The following is a 24,365-nucleotide window of genomic DNA, read 5'->3' on the forward strand; positions in this document are numbered from 1 at the left end:
TAATTCTAATGTTAAGGTTAGATTTGAATGGAGAAAGCTGATCCGAGAGCAGTGCTGCCTTTGGATCCTATCAGTATTGACATCTGCCTTGACAACGATGCACTTAGCGAACGTTCTCTCTCCGTGGTGTTTTGGGAATCGCATGTTACATCTTCGGGCCTTTTGTAAGAAAGCTGCATCGTTAAAACACTCGTAAGCCTAAATCCGATCGCTATGGGTAAATCAGGCCCTGGTCTGTTGGAATGTGGAGAGGCAGCTAATGTGGGGCGTTGTCTTTCATGCCTTGCCCATGTCACATACCTTGTATCTACCCTTTTATTTTTGCAATGACAATGCACACTCACAGGGCTCTATACACACTCACAGGACTCTACACACTCATAGGGCTCTACACACTCACAGGGCTCTACACACTCACAGGGCTCTACACACTCACAGGGCTCTATACACACTCATAGGGCTCTATACACACTCATAGGGCTCTACACACTCATAGGGCTCTATACACACTCATAGGGCTCTATACACACTCATAGGGCTCTATACACACTCATAGGGCTCTATACACACTCACAGGGCTCTACACACTCACAGGACTCTACACACTCACAGGGCTCTACACACTCACAGGGCTCTACACACTCACAGGGCTCTACACACTCACAGGGCTCTACACACTCACAGGGCTCTATACACACTCACAGGGCTCTACACACTCACAGGGCTCTACACACTCACAGGGCTCTATACACACTCGCAGGGCTCTACACACACTCGCAGGGCTCTACACACTCATAGGGCTCTACACACTCATGGGGCTCTACACACTCACGGGGCTCTACACACTCACGGGGCTCTACACACTCACGGGGCTCTACACACTCACGGGGCTCTACACACTCACGGGGCTCTACACACTCACGGGACTCGACACACTCACGGGGCTCGACACACTCACGGGGCTCGACACACTCACGGGGCTCGACACACTCACGGGGCTCGACACACTCACGGGGCTCGACACACTCACGGGGCTCTACACACTCACGGGGCTCTACACACTCACAGGGCTCTACACACTCACAGGGCTCTACACACTCACAGGGCTCTACACACCCACAGGGCTCTACACACTCACAGGGCTCTCTACACACTCACAGGGCTCTATACACACTCACAGGGCTCTATACACACTCACAGGGCTCTATACACACTCACAGGGCTCTATACACACTCACAGGGCTCTATACACACTCACAGGGCTCTATACACACTCACAGGGCTCTATACACACTCACAGGGCTCTATACACACTCACAGGGCTCTATACACACTCACAGGGCTCTATACACACTCACAGGGCTCTATACACACTCACAGGGCTCTATACACACTCACAGGGCTCTACACACTCACAGGGCCCTACACACTCACAGGGCTCTATACACACTCACAGGGCTCTATACACACTCACAGGGCTCTATACACACACACAGGGCTCTACACACTCACAGGGCCCTACACACCCACAGGGCCCTACACACCCACAGGACTCTACATACTCACAGGACTCTACACACTCACAGGGCTCTACACACTCACAGGGCTCTACACACTCACAGGGCTCTACACACTCACAGGGCTCTACACACCCACAGGGCCCTACACACTCACTCACATTGACACTCCAACTCACACTCACTTTATTTGTTCACACTCGTATACAATCACCATACTCTGTTTATCATATATCCTGATGCCTAATCACCGTACCCCTATCCATATCACATTGAGACATTCTTCCTTTGCAACAATAGGTGGCAGCATTGCCTTGGTGAATATTTCTGCTATGCAACGATGACAGTTACAATTTGAACCTACCTCACACACACACACTCCACTGTTCTGTTACTGACTGAGCCAGGAGAGAGCTGGACCTGGACCCTTTGTGAGTGAATGAGACAACACGACACAGAGAGTAAGATCACATTTTACATTTACATTTAAGTCATTTAGCAGACGCTCTTATCCAGAGCGACTTACAAATTGGTGCATTCACCTTATGACATCCACAGGACCTAAATCACACACAAAGACTGACTCCAACATCTTCCTGTCGCTATTGTTGTATGTCTCTTGCTGTCTTTCAGCAGCAGAGAGGGAACTAAGCTTGACATACAGTACAGAGACAACACACCAGATGGAGAAGAGTGGTGTTCCTGAGTGTCTCACCCACTCTGAGATATTGGGTCAGCTGAGAAGTGAGCTGTCCCATTCATCTGACTTACACATCTTCATCATACTGGGAGCCTCAGTGAGTACTCTAGTAGTTACCCTGTTTGTGCTCTTCCTTTCATGTTTGGCATGACATTGAGTGACAAGGAGTTGGTATGATAGCACAAACAGACTGGCACTCAGGCTAAGTAGTAGTTGTCCCTCTATGCATGTGTTTATTTGATGGTAACAGTGAACCTTTTCCCTGTGGTATGTTCTGTTCAGTTCTGTTCTACAAGGGCAGAGACATGGGCTACATAGAGTACAGTCCAATGTTCATACTAGATTACCACGTGTCAGACTTTATGCTACCAGAATACTGCTTCAATGCTGGAAGTGTTCTAGTGTGAATGTTGGAACACAGCCAATAGCCATAGTTCCACAGTATTTAAAAGGAAGTTACTGACTTGTTGCACTGCTTCCACTGTGGGATAAGAGTGGGTTCCTTTTGAGATTTGCTTTAAGATCAACCACAGGACCTAATGACTCAGTAGTTATGCTACTGATTAGGCTGCTGTGTGAGTTGTTACGGAAACGTGGAGTCTTGCTTGTTAAAATTACCCAGCTAGTATATGACTCTCTATATCTAGAGTTCCATTTGGTTTGAAGTCCAAACATGGGGTCAACTAAGTAAGTGTGTGTGTGACTGACGAGAGGTGTGTGTGTGTGTGTGTGCGCGCGTGTGTGTGTGTGACTGGGGGAAGAAATGAGAGGGGTCACACGCTGACTGAAATGTGCTGCATCTGGCTTTTCTTTATCTAGCGCTGAAAGAGAGAGATGAGTTTAGGAAATGTTTGTCCACTTCCGTGAGTTAACCATCTGTCACAAATAACTACCGCTCTTCGCTACATTTGAGTGTGTTAAAAAGTTACTTTTCAGAATGGCTGTGCTGCAGTGTTTGTCTTCCTGTTATGCAGTGTTGTGTTTAAATATGTATGCTACTCACACCATGCCCCACGTTGACTGGGTCAGCAGCTACTCTTCCTGGGGTCTGGCAAAATGAAGGCAGTTATACCATTTTTTTTTTAACATTACAATACATTCATAACAGATTTCACAACACACTAAGTGTGTGCCCTCAGGCCCCTACTCCACTACCACATATCTACAACACAAAATCCATGTGTGTGTGTTATCGTGTGTGTGTATAGTGCATATGTTATCGTGTGTGTATGCATGTGTCTGTGCCTATGTTTGTGTTGCTTAACAGTCCCTGCTGATCCATACGGTGTGTTTTATTTTTTATTTATTTTTATATCTGATTCTATTGCTTGCATCAGTTACCTGATGTGGAATAGAGTTCCATGTAGTCATGGCTCTATGTAGTACTGCTCGCTTTGCATAGTCTGTTCTGGACTTGGGGACAGTAGATCGGTACTGTGAAGGTTGGACGTTGAACTGCCCTGTACTGTACCATGTGTTCATAGAAACAGGAAACTAATATAAACAAGAGTAATCAACCATAAGGTTCTAGGCACATTTTAGTAGTCTCTCAAATACTTTCTTTAACTTTGTATCTATCCATTCAGGGAGATCTTGCTAATAAGAAGATCTACCCTACTCTATGGTGAGTGAGTTTCCTGTTTTCTTTTGCTGGATCATGTGCCTGTCTATCTCCACAGTCCCTGAATCATCAGAATGACTGTCCGTAAACGCTGTTCAAGGTTCAGGGTTGTCATCTCAAGTTTCTACCAATTATGCTAGGAGTTTAGGGGGGGGGGGGTCTGCTCCTTGACCAGTGTTCTAGGTCATCATGTCTCCAGGGAGCTGACTGAGTGTCCTGTCTTTGTCTCTGTCCCTTTTTATACTGCATCTCATTGTTCAGTCCTCCTCTTATAGGTGGCTGTTCAGAGATGAGCTTCTCCCAGAAGAGACCCACTTTGTGGGCTTCGCTCGCTCCGAGCTGACCATGGATGACATCAGGACAGCATGTCTGCCACATATGAAGGTAAGGACTCTTAGTGTAGGCTGAGTGCAGGCAACTCGGTTCTGCTAACTTTTTTTGATCAAAGTCATTTAGCTTTTGGTAGCTTCACCTTTGAAAGTCCATGTGGAACTGCCTTGACTGGATTCCCTCTATTGTGACAGTGGTTTGTCAGTGAGGTTATTGGGGGATGTACATAGGGTGACCACATTTAAAATCGAGCACACAGCCATGCAATCTCCGCTGACCAACATTGGCAGTAGAATGGCCCTACTGAAGAGTTCAGTGACTTTCAACGGGGCACCTTTCCAACAAGTCAGTTCATCAAATTTCAGACATGCTAGAGCTACCCCGGGCAACTGTATGTGCTGTTATTGTGAAGTGGAAACATCTAGGAGCAACAGCGGCTCAGCTGAGAACTGGTATGCCACACAAGCTGACAAACATGGACTGCCACGTGCTGAAGCGCGAAGAGCGTAAAAATCACTTTTCCTTGGTTGCTACACTTACTACCGAGTTCCAAACTGCCTTTGGAAGCAACATCAGCACGATAACTGTTTGTGGGATCTTCATGAAATGGGTTTCCAAGCAGCCGCACACAAGCCTGAGATCACCATGTGCAATGTCAAGCGTCGGCTGGAGTGGTGTAAAGCTTGCCGCCATTGGACTCTGGGGCAGTGGAAACGAGTTCTCTGGAGTGATGAATCATGCTTCACCATCTGGCAGTACGACAGACTAATCTGGGTTTGGCGGATTCCAGGAGAATGCTACCTGCCCCTAATGCATAGTGCCAACTGTAAAGTTTGGTGTAGGAGGAATAATGGCCTGGGGCTGTATTTCATGGTTTGGGCTAGGCCCCTTTGTTCCAGTGAAGGGAAATCTTAACGCTAGAGCATACAATGACATTCTAGACAATACTGTGCTTCGAACTTTGTGGTAACATTTTGGAGAAGGCCTTTTCTTGTTTCAGCATGACATGCCCCCTGTGCACTAAGCGAGGTCCATACAGAAATGATTTGTTGAGATTGGTGGACTTGACTGGCCTACACAGAGCCCTGACCTCAACCCCATCAAACACCTTTGGGATGAATTGGAACACCGACTGCGAGCCAGGCCTAATCGCCCAACATCAGTGCCCAACCTCGCTGAATGGAAGCAAGTCCCTGCAGCAATGTTCCAACATCTAGTGGAAAGCTTTCCCAGAAGAGTGGAGGCTGTTATGGCAGCAAAGGGCAGGCCAACTCCATATTAATGCCGATGATTTTGGAATGAGATGTTTGGTGAGCAGGTGTCCACATACTTTTGGTCATGTAGTGTATACATTCATTCTGAAGAGAGACTCACCATATCTTTTCCACACACAATGACGGGTAGGTCGTCATTGTAAAAAAGAATTTGTTCTTAACTTACTTGCCTAGTTAATTAAAGGTTAAATAAAAAAAATAATACTCAAGACACTATCTTAACACATTTCAATGCTTTTCACTGACGGCTGCAACTCCGTCAGCTAGACCTATTACCAAGTGCACTACCCAAATGGGCTTAGGCCTACACACTTCTGATTGAAAACAATCCATAGCTATTTATTTTTTTTAAAGAAAGAAAAAGCTAATGGTCCTCTGTGGCTATGTAAAGTATTTTGAATTATTTGATTTAGACAGGACTAATTATATATAATTTTGGCAAAACATCAATTTACTTTAGGGCAATAGAGCATCCTAACAGTGAACTGTGCACCCCACTACTTTCCTTCCTAATACGCGAGGAAACCAGAGATCTGTATGTAATGAGATGCTCATGACTCCGCCCTAACAATGGGAGTCTTTGTCCCAAAGGCAGGAAGGCAGGCGACAAGCTTAGGTCTGCATATTTTTCCCATAGAATCGTATTGGGCTTATTCTGGGCAGATTTTGGCGAGAGTGTGCCCTCTCGCTTCACGTCTTTCTCTCTGCTGAAACTATATCACTGGAGAAAGCATCCGGCTGAGCGAAACGGCGCCCCTCTATATGTAACCCCTGTTTCTGATGCTGTCTGGACAGAAATAGTATAACATTACGTAGTCTTTTGGTCCAGACAACATCAGATACATGGTTTACACCTACTGAGACAGAGGGGGCGCTGTTTCACTGTCCAGACAGCATCAGATACATGGTCTACACCTACTGAGACAGAGGGGGCGCTGTTTCACTGTCCAGACAGCATCAGATACATGGTCGACACCTACTGAGACAGAGGGGGCGCTGTTTCACTGTCCAAAAAGCATCAGAAACATGGTCTACACCTACTGAGACAGAGGGGGCGCTGTTTCACAGTCCAGACAGCATCAGATACATGGTCTACACCTACTGAGACAGAGGGGGGGCTGTTTCACTGTCCAGGCAGCATCAGATACATGGTCTACACCTACTGAGACAGAGGGGGCGCTGTTTCACAGTCCAGACAGCATCAGATACATGGTCTACACCTACTGAGACAGAGGGGCACTGTTTTTCTGCAAGAGACAGATTGGAATGGCTGACTGAAATCAACATTTTTTTCCTAAATTAGTGGTGCTTGAATTTGTTGATAAAATGCAGGACATGATTGTTTCTTTGTGGGAAGGGTGACACAGGGGCAAAATGCAATCCAGGACATGTGGTTGACCTAGATGTACATGTTCATACTCATTACAATGAAAAGACTGTGGATCGGTATTCTGTTGTAATCATTCATGTGTGTACATGTGTGTTTTGTCAGGTTGGTGATGGTGAGAGTGAGCGCCTCGCTGCGTTCTTCAGTAGGAACTCTTACCTGAGCGGCAAGTATGATGAGGAGGACTCCTTCTCTGAGCTGAATGCCCACCTGAGCTCCCTGACCACCAGCAAGGGGGCTGACCATGCTAACTGTGTCTTCTACCTGGCACTGCCCCCCAGCGTCTACCATCATGTTAGCAAGAACATCAGAGCCCACTGCATGTGCCGCAAGTCAGTGTCTCAAACACACTTGTCAGATCACTCAAGCATATGCATGCATGAACACACATACATTTTGTTTTTCTATCATTTTACTATTTTCCCTAAACCTTAACCGAACCCCAATCCCATAACCCTAACACCTAACTGTAATTCTAACCCTAAACCTAACCCCTAAGCCTAAAATCAGAGGTGCCACTTTGGTTTTAGAAGTGGGGGGGACATAACCTGTAGAGGGGTCTGATTTAGCCATCGAATGCGAATTTCCTGCATTTTTATCAAATCCAATATGTCATCTCTATTTAGAACAAAAAGTAAGCAAAAATACCCACAGTCATCAAGCTAGGTAAGAGATCATTATTAAATATGTTTAACTGTTTAATAAGACTGAACTAGATCAAAGGTAATTCAATAATAAATATTGTGTTGCTCAGGGCAGTTCTTTCCAAGGAAATATACTTCCTAAATAGGCCTATGATTAGGCTATAGTTTACTACATTGCCTACAAAGGCCTAAATATTGATCACCCGTGTTTCTCTGTCTGAAAATCCTTCCACTCCCAAACGTAGGCTATAAAAATGGTGCAAGAGAAAGTACAAGTTTCTCCAACTCTTTCTCTTCAATCTACATCCAGCGTATTGGCTGATATAGCCCAGTAATACACATAGTCTAACATAAGGGCCATGTCAGAATCTCTGGTAATTTAACCTATTTCTAAAGTTATTTTTGCACATTTGATATTGCCTATAGTGCTCAACATTTCTGGGACCATGGGTGGCAAGTGAGCTGCGTCACATACGCCTAAAAAGACTTTGCGGAACTGTGGTTGGGTTTGGGACCAGTTCTTGTGGGAGTCAGACAGAAAGCCAGCAGGTGCGATATGAAAAGGTGCAGGCAGGAGTGGGATGAAGAAATCGGTCCTGTATAGACCTCTACTGTGCACAATGACAGCGACGCCTGTAGTATTAGTGCTGTTTATTACTGTGTCAGTGTGAAAAGTTGGGAATTGGCTAGGGAAACTGACAAATCAATAACATTACATTGCCATACTGGCTAATAAAAACTCACATTGTACTGAAAAAACATCACAATATCAATCTTCAATTGTTTGGCCGATGGTTTCATCATTTGATTCAGGTCTAGTGTGATTGAGACAAAAATAATAGCTATCGTTGGCCAACTTTTGGCCAGCTGTCTTGCCAACTGTACATCAACTGGCGAAAGCTACCCAAGTTAATTTACTTCTGTTGAAATGGGACAAAACAAAGGCTACAAAAGGTGTCCATACAAACAACTGCTGTCAGATAGTGATATGAGGTGGCTATTAGTACTATCTGACAGATAACTAGAGACTAGAGTTGAACTGACTGTGGTAGCTGCTCACTAGCGTAGCTTATTTATTCACCTCAGTCGAGAGGGGATAAAACATTAGCTAAAGTTAACATGTCAGTTACAATACTAGCTCAGCACTGCGAATAAATACTCGTCCCCCCCCCCCCCCCCCCCCCTCCCGGTTAAGTTAAACAGCAGTTACCTTGCCAACTACATCAGTCTACTAAAGAGTAGCCTGTTTCTGTTCTGCTTTCTTTTACAACTCGGTGAAAGAGCACAACATATACACACTGAACTATGCTCAACTCTCCCGTGCTGTTCCAGCCAGCCTTCCAGAACCTTTGCCTTCACACAGGAATACAATTTCAGAATGCCCCCCAGTCCCCAGTGAAAGTTGCGCCCCTGCCTAAAATAGCCTTCTTCCTTGTGGGGAATGGCGTAATGTTCCCACTAGTCTGAATTTCTGGTCCCCGCAAGGATAGAAAACCCATAAACACATATGCACAAACACACTCACACATCCCTGTACCACACTGTAAAGTTCTCTCTTGGTCTCTGTCTCTGTGTGTTAGAGGTTGGAGCAGGGTGATAGTGGAGAAGCCATTTGGTCGTGACTTGCAGAGTTCTCAGGAGCTGTCGTCCCACTTCTCCTCCCTGTTCAGAGAAGACCAGATCTACCGCATAGACCACTACCTGGGCAAGGAGATGGTGCAGAACCTCATGGTCCTCAGGTACAGAGATGGTGTTAGAACCTCATAGTTTTCAGGTACAGAGATGGTGTTAGAATCTCATCGTCCTCAGGTACAGAGATGGTATTAGTACCTCATGGTCCTCAGGTACAGATGGTATTAGAACCTCATCGTCCTCAGGTACAGAGATGGTGTTAGAACCTCATGGTCCTCAGGTACAGAGATGGTATTAGAACCTCATAGTTTTCAGGTACAGAGATGGTATTAGTACCTCATGGTCCTCAGGTACAGATGGTATTAGAACCTCATCGTCCTCAGGTACAGAGATGGTATTAGAACCTCATCGTCCTCAGGTACAGAGATGGTATTAGAACCTCATCGTCCTCAGGTACAGAGATGTTGTTAGAACCTTATCGTCCTCAGGTACAGATGGTATTAGAACCTCATCGTCCTCAGGTACAGAGATGGTATTAGAACCTCATCGTCCTCAGGTACAGAGATGGTATTAGAACCTCATCGTCCTCAGGTACAGAGATGTTGTTAGAACCTTATCGTCCTCAGGTACAGAGATGGTGTTAGAACCTCATGGTCCTCAGGTACAGAGATGGTGTTAGAACCTCATGGTCCTCAGGTACAGAGATGGTATTAGAACCTCATGGTCCTCAGGTACAGAGATGGTATTAGAACCTCATCGTCCTCAGGTACAGAGATGGTATTAGAACCTCATCGTCCTCAGGTACAGAGATGGTATTAGAACCTCATCGTCCTCAGGTACAGAGATGGTATTAGAACCTCATCGTCCTCAGGTACAGAGATGGTGTTAACCTCATCGTCCTCAGGTACAGAGATGGTATTAGAACCTCATCGTCTTCAGGTACAGAGATGTTGTTAGAACCTTATCGTCCTCAGGTACAGAGATGGTATTAGAACCTCATCGTCCTCAGGTACAGAGATGGCGTTAACCTCATGGTCCTCAGGTACAGAGATGGTAATAGAACCTCATCGTCCTCAAGTACAGAGATGGTATTAGAACCTCATCGTCCTCAGGTACAGAGATGGTGTTAACCTCATGGTCCTCAGGTACAGAGATGGTGTTAGAACCTCATCGTCCTCAGGTACAGAGATGGTGTTAGAACCTCATCGTCCTCAGGTACAGAGATGGTGTTAGAACCTCATCGTCCTCAGGTACAGAGATGGTGTTAGAACCTCATCGTCCTCAGGTACAGAGATGGTGTTAGAGCCTCATCGTCCTCAGGTACAGAGATGGTATTAGAACCTCATGGTCCTCAGGTACAGATGGTATTAGAACCTCATCGTCCTCAGGTACAGAGATGGCGTTAACCTCATGGTCCTCAGGTACAGAGATGGTAATAGAACCTCATCGTCCTCAAGTACAGAGATGGTATTAGAACCTCATCATCCTCAGGTACAGAGATGGTGTTAACCTCATCGTCCTCAGGTACAGAGATGGTGTTAGAACCTCATCGTCCTCAGGTACAGAGATGGTGTTAGAACCTCATCGTTCTCAGGTACAAAGATGGTGTTAGAACCTCATCGTCCTCAGGTACAGAGATGGTGTTAGAGCCTCATCGTCCTCAGGTACAGAGATGGTGTTAGAACCTCATGGTCCTCAGGTACAGAGATGGTGTTAACCTCATGGTCCTCAGGTACAGAGATGGTGTTAGAACCTTATCGTCCTCAGGTACAGAGATGGTGTTAACCTCATCGTCCTCAGGTACAGAGATGGTGTTAGAACCTCATGGTCCTCGGGTACAGAGATGGTGTTAACCTCATGGTCCTCAGGTACAGAGATGGTGTTAGAACCTTATCGTCCTCAGGTACAGAGATGGTATTAGAACCTCATCGTCCTCAGGTACAGAGATGGTGTTAACCTCATCGTCCTCAGGTACAGAGATGGTGTTAACCTCATCGTCCTCAGGTACAGAGATGGTGTTAACCTCATCGTCCTCAGGTACAGAGATGGTGTTAACCTCATCGTCCTCAGGTACAGAGATGGTGTTAGAACCTCATGGTCCTCAGGTACAGAGATGGTGTTAGAACCTCATCGTCCTCAGGTACAGAGATGGTGTTTGAACCTCATCGTCCTCAGGTACAGAGATGGTGTTAGAACCTCATCGTCCTCAGGTACAGAGATGGTGTTAGAACCTCATCGTCCTCAGGTACAGAGATGGTGTTAGAACCTCATCGTCCTCAGGTACAGAGATGGTGTTAACCTCGTCGTCCTCAGGTACAGAGATGGTGTTAACCTCATGGTCCTCAGGTACAGCTTGAGTCCTGATCCCAGGAGACATTTACAGATGTGAAATCTTCCTTGTTCATAAAGTACTGTACAGTATTCATCACAATGGAGCAGATGCTTTTGTCCAAAGCGATTGACAATGAAGTGTGTTCATACAGGTTTGGTATGTGTGTGTGATCCCTGTGGGAACTGAAAGAGCCTTGGCGTGCTATGTTCTTACCAACACAGAAACTGTTTACCATTGTGTTTTGATCCTGTCCTCTGTCTGTCCATCAGGTTTGGGAACCGTATCTTTGGTCCTATCTGGAACAGGAACAGCGTGGCCTGTGTGGTTCTAACCTTTAAAGAACCATTTGGTACACAGGGACGTGGAGGATACTTTGATGACTTTGGCATCATCCGGTGAGGAGGAGCGGCATTTGCAACAGCCTGTCATGCCATGCCAAAGTATAAATCACTGGAAAACTTTGATCAACTGTTTTCAGATTTTCATGTGGTTCTCTTATTCTATGGCAATGTAGTTGAATATAGCTTTTTCTATTTATCTTTATTGTTGCATTGTGGGAAGGGCCCATAAGTAAGAATTTTATTCTAAGTCTACACCTGTTATTTGCAAAGCATGTGACAAATAATTAAGTTGTTCAGTTCCATGGGTTTGTGATATTTCCTGCTTTAGTGATGTCATGCAGAACCACCTCCTCCAGATGCTCTCTCTGGTTGCCATGGAGAAGCCTGCCTCCACCAGCCCTGATGATGTGAGAGATGAGAAGGTAGCATCACCAACCAGTGTTCCACTATGATCAGTATTCCACTTAGGGCCAGGAGTTTTCCCATGGACAAACTCTGGGCACACTTTTTACACAGGTGACATAAAGCTATATGACCATTCCCTCTGTCTTCTAAACGTGTGTGTGAACACTAGGTGAAGGTGTTGAAGTGCATCGCCCCAGTGCCTCGGTCTGATGTGGTGCTGGGTCAGTACATAGGGGACCCTGAGGGGAAGGGCCATGCCAGACTGGGTTACCTAGACGACCCCACCGTGCCCAACGGCTCCCGGACACCTACCTTCGCCACCTCTGTGCTCTACGTACAGAATGAGAGATGGGATGGTGTGGACCGACAGCCATCTTGGATTCTAGCAAACTCATTTCCTATTTTCCTCCTATGTCCCTTATCTAGACATGTTGACAGATTTCGACATATCTTCCAGACTCATCCGCTCATATTGTCAGCCTGATACTCTGCATTCCTCACAATCCTGAACTCTCCCTCTCTTATCTAGTTATTCTGTTGCTAGACATCCCAACTCCTCTTGTTTGACTCCACCTGCACAGGAACGTCGATCATAACTCTCATACACACTCTCTTTCTCTCCTCCCTTCCCATCTACCCTCACTCTATTCTTTGTCGCTCTCCCATCCACCCACCCATCCCTCTCTCCCCTCATCCATCCGCCCATCCCTCTCTCCCCTCATCCATCCGCCCATCCCTCTCTCCCCTCATCCACCCGCCCATCCCTCTCTCCCCTCATCCACCCGCCCATCCCTCTCTCCCCTCATCCACCCACCCATCCCTCTCTCCCCTCATCCATCCACCCATCCCTCTCTCCCCTCATCCATCTGCCCATCCCTCACCCCCTAGGTGTTCCGTTCGTCCTGCGTTGCGGTAAGGCACTCAACGAGCGTAAGGCGGAAGTGCGTCTCCAGTTCACGGATGTTCCAGGGGACATCTTTAATGAGCAGTGCCAGAGGAATGAGCTGGTGGTGAGGGTACAGCCTGATGAGGCCATCTACCTCAAGATGATGACCAAGAAGCCTGGAGCCTACTTCAGACCTGAGGAGACTGAACTGGACCTTACCTACAGGAGCAGATACAATGTAAGATATGTATATATATATATATATATATATATATATATATATATGTGTGTGTGTGTGTGTGTGTGTGTGTGTGTGTGTGTGTGTGTGTGTGTGTGTGTGTGTGTGTGTGTGTGTGTGTGTGTGTGTGTGTGTGTGTGTGTACACTACCGTTCAAAAGTTTGGGGTCACTTAGAAATGTCCTAGTTTTTGAAAGAAAAGCACTTTCTTTTGTCCATTAAAATAACATCAAATTGATCAGAAATACAGTGTAGACATTGTTAATGTTGTAAATGACTATTGTAGCTGGAAACAGTCCATTAAAAATCAGCCATCTACATAAGCGTACAGAGGCCCATTATCAGCAACCATCACTCCTGTGTTCCAATGTCACGTTGTGTTAGCTAATCCAAGTTTATCATTTTAAAAGGCTAATTGATCATTAGAAAACCCTTTTGCAATTATGTTAGCACAGCTGAAAACTGTTGTTCTGATTAAAGAAACAATAAAACTGGCCTTCTTTAGACTAGTTGAATATCTGGAGCATCAGCATTTGTGGGTTCGATTACAGGCTTAAAACGTGTGTGTGTGTGTAGAATAGATAACTCGTCTTGTATTCTCTCGACAGGACGTGAAGCTCCCTCATGCATATGAACGTCTGATTCTGGATGTGTTCTGTGGGAATCCGATGCACTTTGTCCGCAGGTCTGTCTCTGACTGCCACTATCTCACCCGCTTAAATTTATACATTTCAAATGTAATTTTCATATCAGCAGTTGTCACAAAGTGCTTATGCAGGAACCCAGCCTAAAACCCCAAGCAGTGCAGATGTAGAAGCATGTTGGCTAGGCAGGAACCTAGGACGAAACCTAGAGAGGAACCAGGCTCCGAGGGGTGCCCACTGACATGTCTGTCTCTTACCCTGTCTCAGTCACCACACTATCTCTGACCCGAGAAACCCTATGTAATCTACACTGATAATCTCTCATGTATGGAAGGAACATTTCTATTAGACCTGATTTATGTGACAATATATTTTAGGGATAAAGGCCCAGTTCATTTTTCCAAGGTAAATGTACACAACAGTTGCCAAAGAAAACAATACTAAAGCACACATTTTAATGACCATTCTAGAACGCCCTTCTAGCCAATCAGAAACAAATCTTCACCAACGCTGTGGTTTAGATCATATCATTGCTCCTGTTTCCTGGTCCTTTTCCTCTCCCAGTGATGAGCTGCGAGAAGCCTGGAGGATCTTCACTCCCCTCCTCCATCACATAGAGGGAGAGAAAACACCTCCTATCCCTTACACCTATGGAAGGTAAGTAATACTACTAATCCTACCTTACTTTCATCACATCGCATGTCCATCTAACCCTCCTCCACCCTCTATCTGTCCCTGTTCCTCCTCCACCCTCTATCTGTCCCTGTTCCTCCTCCACCCTCTATCTGTCCCTGTTCCTCCTCCATCCTCTATCTGTCCCTGTTCCTCCTCCACCCTCTATCTGTCCCTGTTCCTCCTCCACCCTCTATCTGTCCCTGTTCCTCCTCCACCCTCTACCTGTCCCTGTTCCTCCTCCACCCTCTATCTGTCCCTGTTCCTCCTCCATCCTCTCTCTGTCCCTGTTCCTCCTCTACCTGTTCCTCCTCCACCCTCTCTGTCCCTGTTCCTCCTCTACCTGTTCCTCCTCCACCCTCTACCTGTCCCTGTTCCTCCTCCACCCTCTACCTGTCCCTGTTCCTCCTCTACCCTCTATCTGTCCCTGTTCCTCCTCTACCCTCTACCTGTCCCTGTTCCTCCTCCACCCTCTCTGTCCCTGTTCCTCCTCCACCCTCTCTGTCCCTGTTCCTCCTCCACCCTCTCTGTCCCTGTTCCTCCTCCACCCTCTCTGTCCCTGTTCCTCCTCCACCCTATCTGTCCCTGTTCCTCCTCCACTCTGTCCCTGTTCCTCCTCCACCCTCTCTCTGTCCCTGTTCCTCCTCCATCCCCTCTGTCCATGTTCCTCCTCCACCCTCTACCTGTTCCTCCTCCACCCTCTATCTGTCCCTGTTCCTCCTCCACCCTCTCTGTCCCTGTTCCTCCTCTACCTGTTCCTCCTCCACCCTCTACCTGTTCCTCCTTCACCCTCTATCTGTCCCTGTTCCTCCTCTACCCTCTATCTGTCCCTGTTCCTCCTCCACCCTCTATCTGTCCCTGTTCCTCCTCCACCCTCTATCTGTCCCTGTTCCTCCTCCACCCTCTATCTGTCCCTGTTCCTCCTCTACCCTCTACCTGTCCCTGTTCCTCCTCCACCCTCTACCTGTTCCTCCTCCACCCTCTACCTGTTCCTCCTCCACCCTCTCTGTCCCTGTTCCTCCTCCACTCTCTACCTGTTCCTCCTCCACACTCTACCTGTTCCTCCTCCACACTCTACCTGTTCCTCCTCCACCCTCTATCTGTCCCTGTTCCTCCTCCACCCTCTATCTGTCCCTGTTCCTCCTCCACCCTCTATCTGTTCCTCCTCCACCCTCTATCTGTCCCTGTTCCTCCTCCATCCTCTCTCTGTCCCTGTTCCTCCTCTACCTGTTCCTCCTCCACCCTCTCTGTCCCTGTTCCTCCTCTACCTGTTCCTCCTCCACCCTCTACCTGTCCCTGTTCCTCCTCCACCCTCTACCTGTTCCTGTTCCTCCTCTACCCTCTACCTGTCCCTGTTCCTCCTCTACCCTCTACCTGTCCCTGTTCCTCCTCTACCCTCTACCTGTCCCTGTTCCTCCTCTACCCTCTACCTGTCCCTGTTCCTCCTCCACCCTCTCTGTCCCTGTTCCTCCTCTACCCTCTACCTGTCCCTGTTCCTCCTCTACCCTCTACCTGTCCCTGTTCCTCCTCTACCCTCTACCTGTCCCTGTTCCTCCTCCACCCTCTCTGTCCCTGTTCCTCCTCCACCCTCTCTGTCCCTGTTCCTCCTCCACCCTCTCTGTCCCTGTTCCTCCTCCACCCTCTCTGTCCCTGTTCCTCCTCCACTCTGTCCCTGTTCCTCCTCCACCCTCTACCTGTTCCTCCTCCACCCTCTATCTGTCCCTGTTCCTCCTCCACCCTCTCTGTCCCTGTTCCTCCTCTACCTGTTCCTCCTCCACCCTCTACCTGTTCCTCCTTCACCCTCTATCTGTCCCTGTTCCTCCTCTACCCTCTATCTGTCCCTGTTCCTCCTCCACCCTCTATCTGTCCCTGTTCCTCCTCCACCCTCTATCTGTCCCTGTTCCTCCTCCACCCTCTATCTGTCCCTGTTCCTCCTCCACCCTCTATCTGTCCCTGTTCCTCCTCCACCCTCTACCTGTCCCTGTTCCTCCTCCACCATCTACCTGTCCCTGTTCCTCCTCCACCCTCTACCTGTTCCTCCTCCACCCTCTACCTGTCCCTGTTCCTCCTCCACCCTCTCTCTGTCCCTGTTCCTCCTCCATCCCCTCTCTGTCCATGTTCCTCCTCCACCCTCTACCTGTTCCTCCTCCACGCTCTATCTGTCCCTGTTCCTCCTCCACCCTCTCTGTCCCTGTTCCTCCTCTACCTGTTCCTCCTCCACCCTCTCTGTCCCTGTTCCTCCTCCACTCTCTACCTGTTCCTCCTCCACACTCTACCTGTTCCTCCTCCACCCTCTATCTGTCCCTGTTCCTCCTCCACCCTCTATCTGTCCCTGTTCCTCCTCCACCCTCTATCTGTCCCTGTTCCTCCTCTACCTGTTCCTCCTCCACCCTCTATCTGTCCCTTTTCCTCCTCCACCCTCTATCTGTCCCTGTTCCTCCTCCACCCTCTATCTGTCCCTGTTCCTCCTCTACCCTCTACCTGTCCCTGTTCCTCCTCCACCCTCTACCTGTCCCTGTTCCTCCTCCACCCTCTCTGTTCCTGTTCTTCCTCCACCCTCTCTGTTCCTGTTCCTCCTCCACCCTCTACCTGTCCCTGTTCCTCCTCTACCCTCTATCTGTCCCTGTTCCTCCTCCACCCTCTATCTGTCCCTGTTCCTCCTCCACCCTCTCTCTGTCCCTGTTCCTCCTCCACCCTCTCTCTGTCCCTGTTCCTCCTCCACCCTCTATCTGTCCCTGTTGTTCCTCCACCCTCTATCTGTCCCTGTTGTTCCTCCACCCTCTATCTGTCCCTGTTCCTCCTCCACCCTCTCTGTCCCTATTCCTCCTCTACCTGTTCCTCCTCCACCCTCTATCTGTCCCTTTTCCTCCTCCACCCTCTATCTGTCCCTGTTCCTCCTCCACCCTCTACCTGTCCCTGTTCCTCCTCTACCCTCTACCTGTCCCTGGTCCTCCTCCACCCTCTACCTGTCCCTGTTCCTCCTCCACCCTCTACCTGTCCCTGTTCCTCCTCCACCCTCTACCTGTTCCTCCTCCACCCTCTACCTGTTCCTCCTCCACCCTCTACCTGTTCCTCCTCCACCCTCTACCTGTTCCTCCTCCACCCTCTACCTGTCCCTGTTCCTCCTCTACCCTCTATCTGTCCCTGTTCCTCCTCCACCCTCTCTCTGTCCCTGTTCCTCCTCCACCCTCTATCTGTCCCTGTTCCTCCTCCACCCTCTCTCTGTCCCTGTTCCTCCTCCACCCTCTATCTGTCCCTGTTCCTCCTCTACCCTCTATCTGTCCCTGTTCCTCCTCTACCCTCTATCTGTCCCTGTTCCTCCTCCACCCTCTATCTATTCCTCCTCCACCCTGTCCCTGTTCCTCCTCCACCCTCTATCTGTTCCTGTTCCTCCTCCACCCTCTACCTGTCCCTGTTCCTCCTCTACCCTCTATCTGTACCTGTTCCTCCTCCACCCTCTATCTGTACCTGTCCCTCCTCCACCCTCTATCTGTTCCTGTTCCTCCTCCACCCTCTATCTGTACCTGTTCCTCCTCCACCCTCTACCTGTCCCTGTTCCTCCTCCACCCTCTACCTGTTCCTCCTCCACCCTCTACCTGTCCCTGTTCCTCCTCCACCCTCTACATGTCCCTGTTCCTCCTCTACCCTCTATCTGTCCCTGTTCCTCCTCTACCCTCTACCTGTCCCTGTTCCTCCTCTACCCTCTACCTGTCCCTGTTCCTCCTCTACCCTCTACCTGTCCCTGTTCCTCCTCCACCCTCTCTGTCCCTGTTCCTCCTCCCCCCTCTCTGTCCCTGTTCCTCCTCCACCCTCTCTGTCCCTGTTCCTCCTCCACTCTCTACCTGTTCCTCCTCCACCCTCTACCTGTTCCTCCTCCACCCTCTACCTGTTCCTCCTCCACCCTCTATCTGTCCCTGTTCCTCCTCCACCCTCTATCTGTCCCTGTTCCTCCTCCACCCTCTCTGTCCCTGTTCCTCCTCTACCTGTTCCTCCTCCACCCTCTACCTGTTCCTCCTCTACCCTCTATCTGTCCCTGTTCCTCCTCCACCCTCTATCTGTCCCTGTTCCTCCTCCACCCTCTATCTGTCCCTGTTCCTCCTCCACCCTCTATCTGTCCCTGTTCCTCCTCCACCCTATACCTGTCCCTGTTCCTCCTCCACCATCTACCTGTCCCTGTTCCTCCTCCACCCTCTACCTGTTCCTCCTCCACCCTCTACCTGACCCTGTTCCTCCTCTACCCTCTATCTGTCCCTGTTCCTCCTCCACCCTCTACCTGACCCTGTTCCTCCTCTACCCTCTATCTGTCCCTGTTCCTCCTCCACCCTCTCTCTGTCCCTGTTCCTCCTCCATCCCCTCTCTGTCCATGTTCCTCCTCCACCCTCTACCTGTTCCTCCTCCACGCTCTATCTGTCCCTGTTCCTCCTCCACCCTCTCTGTCCCTGTTCCTAATCTACCTGTTCCTCCTCCACCCTCTCTGTCCCTGTTCCTCCTCTACCTGTTCCTCCTCCACCCTCTACCTGTTCCTCCTCTACCCTCTACCTGTTCCTCCTCCACCCTCTACCTGTCCCTGTTCCTCCTCCACCCTCTCTGTCCCTGTTCCTCTTCCACCCTCTACCTGTCCCTGTTCCTCCTCTACCCTCTATCTGTACCTGTTCCTCCTCCACCCTCTATCTGTACCTGTCCCTCCTCCACCCTCTATCTGTTCCTGTTCCTCCTCCACCCTCTATCTGTACCTGTTCCTCCTCCACCCTCTATCTGTCCCTGTTCCTCCTCTACCCTCTACCTGTCCCTGTTCCTCCTCCACCCTCTCTGTCCCTGTTCCTCCTCCACCCTCTCTGTCCCTGTTCCTCCTCCACCCTCTCTGTCCCTGTTCCTCCTCCACTCTCTACCTGTTCCTCCTCCACCCTCTACCTGTTCCTCCTCCACCCTCTATCTGTCCCTGTTCCTCCTCCACCCTCTATCTGTCCCTGTTCCTCCTCCACCCTCTCTGTCCCTGTTCCTCCTCTACCTGTTCCTCCTCCACCCTCTACCTGTTCCTCCTTCACCCTCTATCTGTCCCTGTTCCTCCTCTACCCTCTATCTGTCCCTGTTCCTCCTCCACCCTCTATCTGTCCCTGTTCCTCCTCCACCCTATACCTGTCCCTGTTCCTCCTCCACCCTCTACCTGCTCCTCCTCCACCCTCTACCTGTCCCTGTTCCTCCTCCACCCTCTCTGTCCCTGTTCCTCCTCTACCTGTTCCTCCTCCACCCTCTACCTGTTCCTCCTTCACCCTCTATCTGTCCCTGTTCCTCCTCTACCCTCTATCTGTCCCTGTTCCTCCTCCACCCTCTATCTGTCCCTGTTCCTCCTCCACCCTATACCTGTCCCTGTTCCTCCTCCACCCTCTACCTGCTCCTCCTCCACCCTCTATCTGTCCCTGTTCCTCCTCCACCCTCTCTCTGTCCATGTTCCTCCTCCATCCCCTCTCTGTCCATGTTCCTCCTCCACCCTCTACCTGTTCCTCCTCCACCCTCCACCCTCTATCTGTACCTGTCCCTCCTCCACCCTCTATCTGTTCCTGTTCCTCCTCCACCCTCTATCTGTCCCTGTTCCTCCTCCACCCTCTATCTGTCCCTGTTCCTCCTCCACCCTCTATCTGTCCCTGTTCCTCCTCCACCCTATACCTGTTCCTCCTCCACCCTCTACCTGTCCCTGTTCCTCCTCTACCCTCTATCTGTCCCTGTTCCTCCTCCACCCTCTCTGTCCCTGTTCCTCCTCTACCCTCTATCTGTACCTGTTCCTCCTCCACCCTCTATCTGTACCTGTCCCTCCTCCACCCTCTATCTGTTCCTGTTCCTCCTCCACCCTCTATCTGTACCTGTTCCTCCTCCACCCTCTATCTGTCCCTGTTCCTCCTCCACCCTCTACATGTCCCTGTTCCTCCACCCTCTACCTGTCCCTGTTCCTCCTCCACCATCTATCTGTAACTGTTCCTCCTCCACCCTCTACCTGTCCCTGTTCCTCCTCCACCCTCTACCTGTTCCTCCTCCACCCTCTACCTGTTCCTCCTCCACCCTCTACCTGTCCCTGTTCCTCCTCTACCCTCTACCTGTCCCTGTTCCTCCTCTACCCTCTACCTGTCCCTGTTCCTCCTCTACCTGTCCCTGTTCCTCCTCTACCCTCTACCTGTCCCTGTTCCTCCTCCACCCTCTCTGTCCCTGTTCCTCCTCCACCCTCTCTGTCCCTGTTCCTCCTCCACCCTCTCTGTCCCTGTTCCTCCTCCACTCTCTACCTGTTCCTCCTCCACCCTCAATCTGTCCCTGTTCCTCCTCCACCCTCTATCTGTCCCTGTTCCTCCTCCACCCTCTATCTGTCCCTGTTCCTCCTCCACCCTCTCTGTCCCTGTTCCTCCTCTACCTGTTCCTCCTCCACCCTCTACCTGTTCCTCCTTCACCCTCTATCTGTCCCTGTTCCTCCTCTACCCTCTATCTGTCCCTGTTCCTCCTCCACCCTCTATCTGTCCCTGTTCCTCCTCCACCCTATACCTGTCCCTGTTCCTCCTCCACCCTCTACCTGTTCCTCCTCCACCCTCTACCTGTCCCTGTTCCTCCTCCACCCTCTACCTGTCCCTGTTCCTCCTCTACCCTCTATCTGTCCCTGTTCCTCCTCCACCCTCTCTCTGTCCCTGTTCCTCCTCCATCCCCTCTCTGTCCATGTTCCTCCTCCACCCTCTACCTGTTCCTCCTCCACGCTCTATCTGTCCCTGTTCCTCCTCCACCCTCTCTGTCCCTGTTCCTCCTCTACCTGTTCCTCCTCCACCCTCTACCTGTTCCTCCTCCACCCTCTACCTGTCCCTGTTCCTCCTCCACCCTCTCTGTCCCTGTTCCTCTTCCACCCTCTACCTGTCCCTGTTCCTCCTCTACCCTCTATCTGTACCTGTTCCTCCTCCACCCTCTATCTGTACCTGTCCCTCCTCCACCCTCTATCTGTTCCTGTTCCTCCTCCACCCTCTATCTGTACCTGTTCCTCCTCCACCCTCTATCTGTCCCTGTTCCTCCTCCACCCTCTACCTGTCCCTGTTCCTCCACCCTCTACCTGTCCCTGTTCCTCCTCCACCCTCTATCTGTACCTGTTCCTCCTCCACCCTCTACCTGTCCCTGTTCCTCCTCCACCCTCTACCTGTTCCTCCTCCACCCTCTACCTGTCCCTGTTCCTCCTCTACCCTCTATCTGTCCCTGTTCCTCCTCTACCCTCTACCTGTCCCTGTTCCTCCTCCACCCTCTACCTGTTCCTCCTCCACCCTCTATCTGTCCCTGTTCCTCCTCCACCCTCTATCTGTCCCTGTTCCTCCTCTACCCTCTACCTGTCCCTGTTCCTCCTCTACCCTCTACCTGTCCCTGTTCCTCCTCTACCCTCTACATGTTCCTGTTCCTCCTCCACCCTCTATCTGTCCCTGTTCCTCCTCCACCCTCTATCTGTCCCTGTTCCTCCTCTACCCTCTACCTGTCCCTGTTCCTCCTCCACCCTCTACATGTCCCTGTTCCTCCTCTACCCTCTATCTGTCCCTGTTCCTCCTCTACCCTCTACCTGTCCCTGTTCCTCCTCTACCCTCTACCTGTCCCTGTTCCTCCTCTACCCTCTACCTGTCCCTGTTCCTCCTCCACCCTCTCTGTCCCTGTTCCTCCTCCCCCCTCTCTGTCCCTGTTCCTCCTCCACCCTCTCTGTCCCTGTTCCTCCTCCACTCTCTACCTGTTCCTCCTCCACCCTCTACCTGTTCCTCCTCCACCCTCTATCTGTCCCTGTTCCTCCTCCACCCTCTATCTGTCCCTGTTCCTCCTCCACCCTCTCTGTCCCTGTTCCTCCTCTACCTGTTCCTCCTCCACCCTCTACCTGTTCCTCCTCTACCCTCTATCTGTCCCTGTTCCTCCTCCACCCTCTATCTGTCCCTGTTCCTCCTCCACCCTCTATCTGTCCCTGTTCCTCCTCCACCCTCTATCTGTCCCTGTTCCTCCTCCACCCTCTATCTGTCCCTGTTCCTCCTCCACCCTATACCTGTCCCTGTTCCTCCTCCACCATCTACCTGTCCCTGTTCCTCCTCCACCCTCTACCTGTTCCTCCTCCACCCTCTACCTGACCCTGTTCCTCCTCTACCCTCTATCTGTCCCTGTTCCTCCTCCACCCTCTACCTGACCCTGTTCCTCCTCTACCCTCTATCTGTCCCTGTTCCTCCTCCACCCTCTCTCTGTCCCTGTTCCTCCTCCATCCCCTCTCTGTCCATGTTCCTCCTCCACCCTCTACCTGTTCCTCCTCCACGCTCTATCTGTCCCTGTTCCTCCTCCACCCTCTCTGTCCCTGTTCCTAATCTACCTGTTCCTCCTCCACCCTCTCTGTCCCTGTTCCTCCTCTACCTGTTCCTCCTCCACCCTCTACCTGTTCCTCCTCTACCCTCTACCTGTTCCTCCTCCACCCTCTACCTGTCCCTGTTCCTCCTCCACCCTCTCTGTCCCTGTTCCTCTTCCACCCTCTACCTGTCCCTGTTCCTCCTCTACCCTCTATCTGTACCTGTTCCTCCTCCACCCTCTATCTGTACCTGTCCCTCCTCCACCCTCTATCTGTTCCTGTTCCTCCTCCACCCTCTATCTGTACCTGTTCCTCCTCCACCCTCTATCTGTCCCTGTTCCTCCTCTACCCTCTACCTGTCCCTGTTCCTCCTCCACCCTCTCTGTCCCTGTTCCTCCTCCACCCTCTCTGTCCCTGTTCCTCCTCCACCCTCTCTGTCCCTGTTCCTCCTCCACTCTCTACCTGTTCCTCCTCCACCCTCTACCTGTTCCTCCTCCACCCTCTATCTGTCCCTGTTCCTCCTCCACCCTCTATCTGTCCCTGTTCCTCCTCCACCCTCTCTGTCCCTGTTCCTCCTCTACCTGTTCCTCCTCCACCTTCTACCTGTTCCTCCTTCACCCTCTATCTGTCCCTGTTCCTCCTCTACCCTCTATCTGTCCCTGTTCCTCCTCCACCCTCTATCTGTCCCTGTTCCTCCTCCACCCTATACCTGTCCCTGTTCCTCCTCCACCCTCTACCTGCTCCTCCTCCACCCTCTACCTGTCCCTGTTCCTCCTCCACCCTCTCTGTCCCTGTTCCTCCTCTACCTGTTCCTCCTCCACCCTCTACCTGTTCCTCCTTCACCCTCTATCTGTCCCTGTTCCTCCTCTACCCTCTATCTGTCCCTGTTCCTCCTCCACCCTCTATCTGTCCCTGTTCCTCCTCCACCCTATACCTGTCCCTGTTCCTCCTCCACCCTCTACCTGCTCCTCCTCCACCCTCTATCTGTCCCTGTTCCTCCTCCACCCTCTCTCTGTCCATGTTCCTCCTCCATCCCCTCTCTGTCCATGTTCCTCCTCCACCCTCTACCTGTTCCTCCTCCACCCTCTATCTGTACCTGTCCCTCCTCCACCCTCTATCTGTTCCTGTTCCTCCTCCACCCTCTATCTGTCCCTGTTCCTCCTCCACCCTCTATCTGTCCCTGTTCCTCCTCCACCCTCTATCTGTCCCTGTTCCTCCTCCACCCTATACCTGTCCCTGTTCCTCCTCCACCCTCTACCTGTTCCTCCTCCACCCTCTACCTGTCCCTGTTCCTCCTCTACCCTCTATCTGTCCCTGTTCCTCCTCCACCCTCTCTGTCCCTGTTCCTCCTCTACCCTCTATCTGTACCTGTTCCTCCTCCACCCTCTATCTGTACCTGTCCCTCCTCCACCCTCTATCTGTT

General features: G+C 50.4%; 1 protein-coding gene across 4 annotated transcripts in view; it reads left to right on the forward strand.

The window, feature by feature from the left end:
• The first annotated feature begins 1,882 nt into the window (after window positions 1-1,882).
• Window positions 1,883-24,365, forward strand: part of LOC129829637 (glucose-6-phosphate 1-dehydrogenase-like) — a 29,908-nt gene continuing 7,425 nt past the window's right edge. For 2 of the 4 annotated variants that reach the window (XR_008755419.1, XM_055891448.1), the window contains exons 1-12: window positions 1,883-1,978; window positions 2,151-2,314; window positions 3,804-3,841; window positions 4,114-4,222; window positions 6,935-7,161; window positions 9,054-9,212; window positions 11,707-11,832; window positions 12,107-12,200; window positions 12,353-12,539; window positions 13,072-13,307; window positions 13,915-13,991; window positions 14,515-14,607. Coding sequence is in view for 1 of the 4 variants with exons in the window: in XM_055891448.1 (XP_055747423.1) it covers window positions 1,957-1,978; window positions 2,151-2,314; window positions 3,804-3,841; window positions 4,114-4,222; window positions 6,935-7,161; window positions 9,054-9,212; window positions 11,707-11,832; window positions 12,107-12,200; window positions 12,353-12,539; window positions 13,072-13,307; window positions 13,915-13,991; window positions 14,515-14,607 (1,532 nt within the window). In the remaining 3 variants the exon portion in view is untranslated. The remainder of the gene's footprint in view (window positions 1,979-2,150; window positions 2,315-3,803; window positions 3,842-4,113; window positions 4,223-6,934; window positions 7,162-9,053; window positions 9,213-11,706; window positions 11,833-12,106; window positions 12,201-12,352; window positions 12,540-13,071; window positions 13,308-13,914; window positions 13,992-14,514; window positions 14,608-24,365) is intronic. The other 2 variants (XR_008755421.1, XR_008755420.1) reach the window with 2 other exon arrangements.

The sequence above is a fragment of the Salvelinus fontinalis genome, chromosome 31, assembly GCF_029448725.1.
Source record: "Salvelinus fontinalis isolate EN_2023a chromosome 31, ASM2944872v1, whole genome shotgun sequence".
In the NCBI taxonomy this organism is placed as follows: domain Eukaryota; kingdom Metazoa; phylum Chordata; class Actinopteri; order Salmoniformes; family Salmonidae; genus Salvelinus; species Salvelinus fontinalis.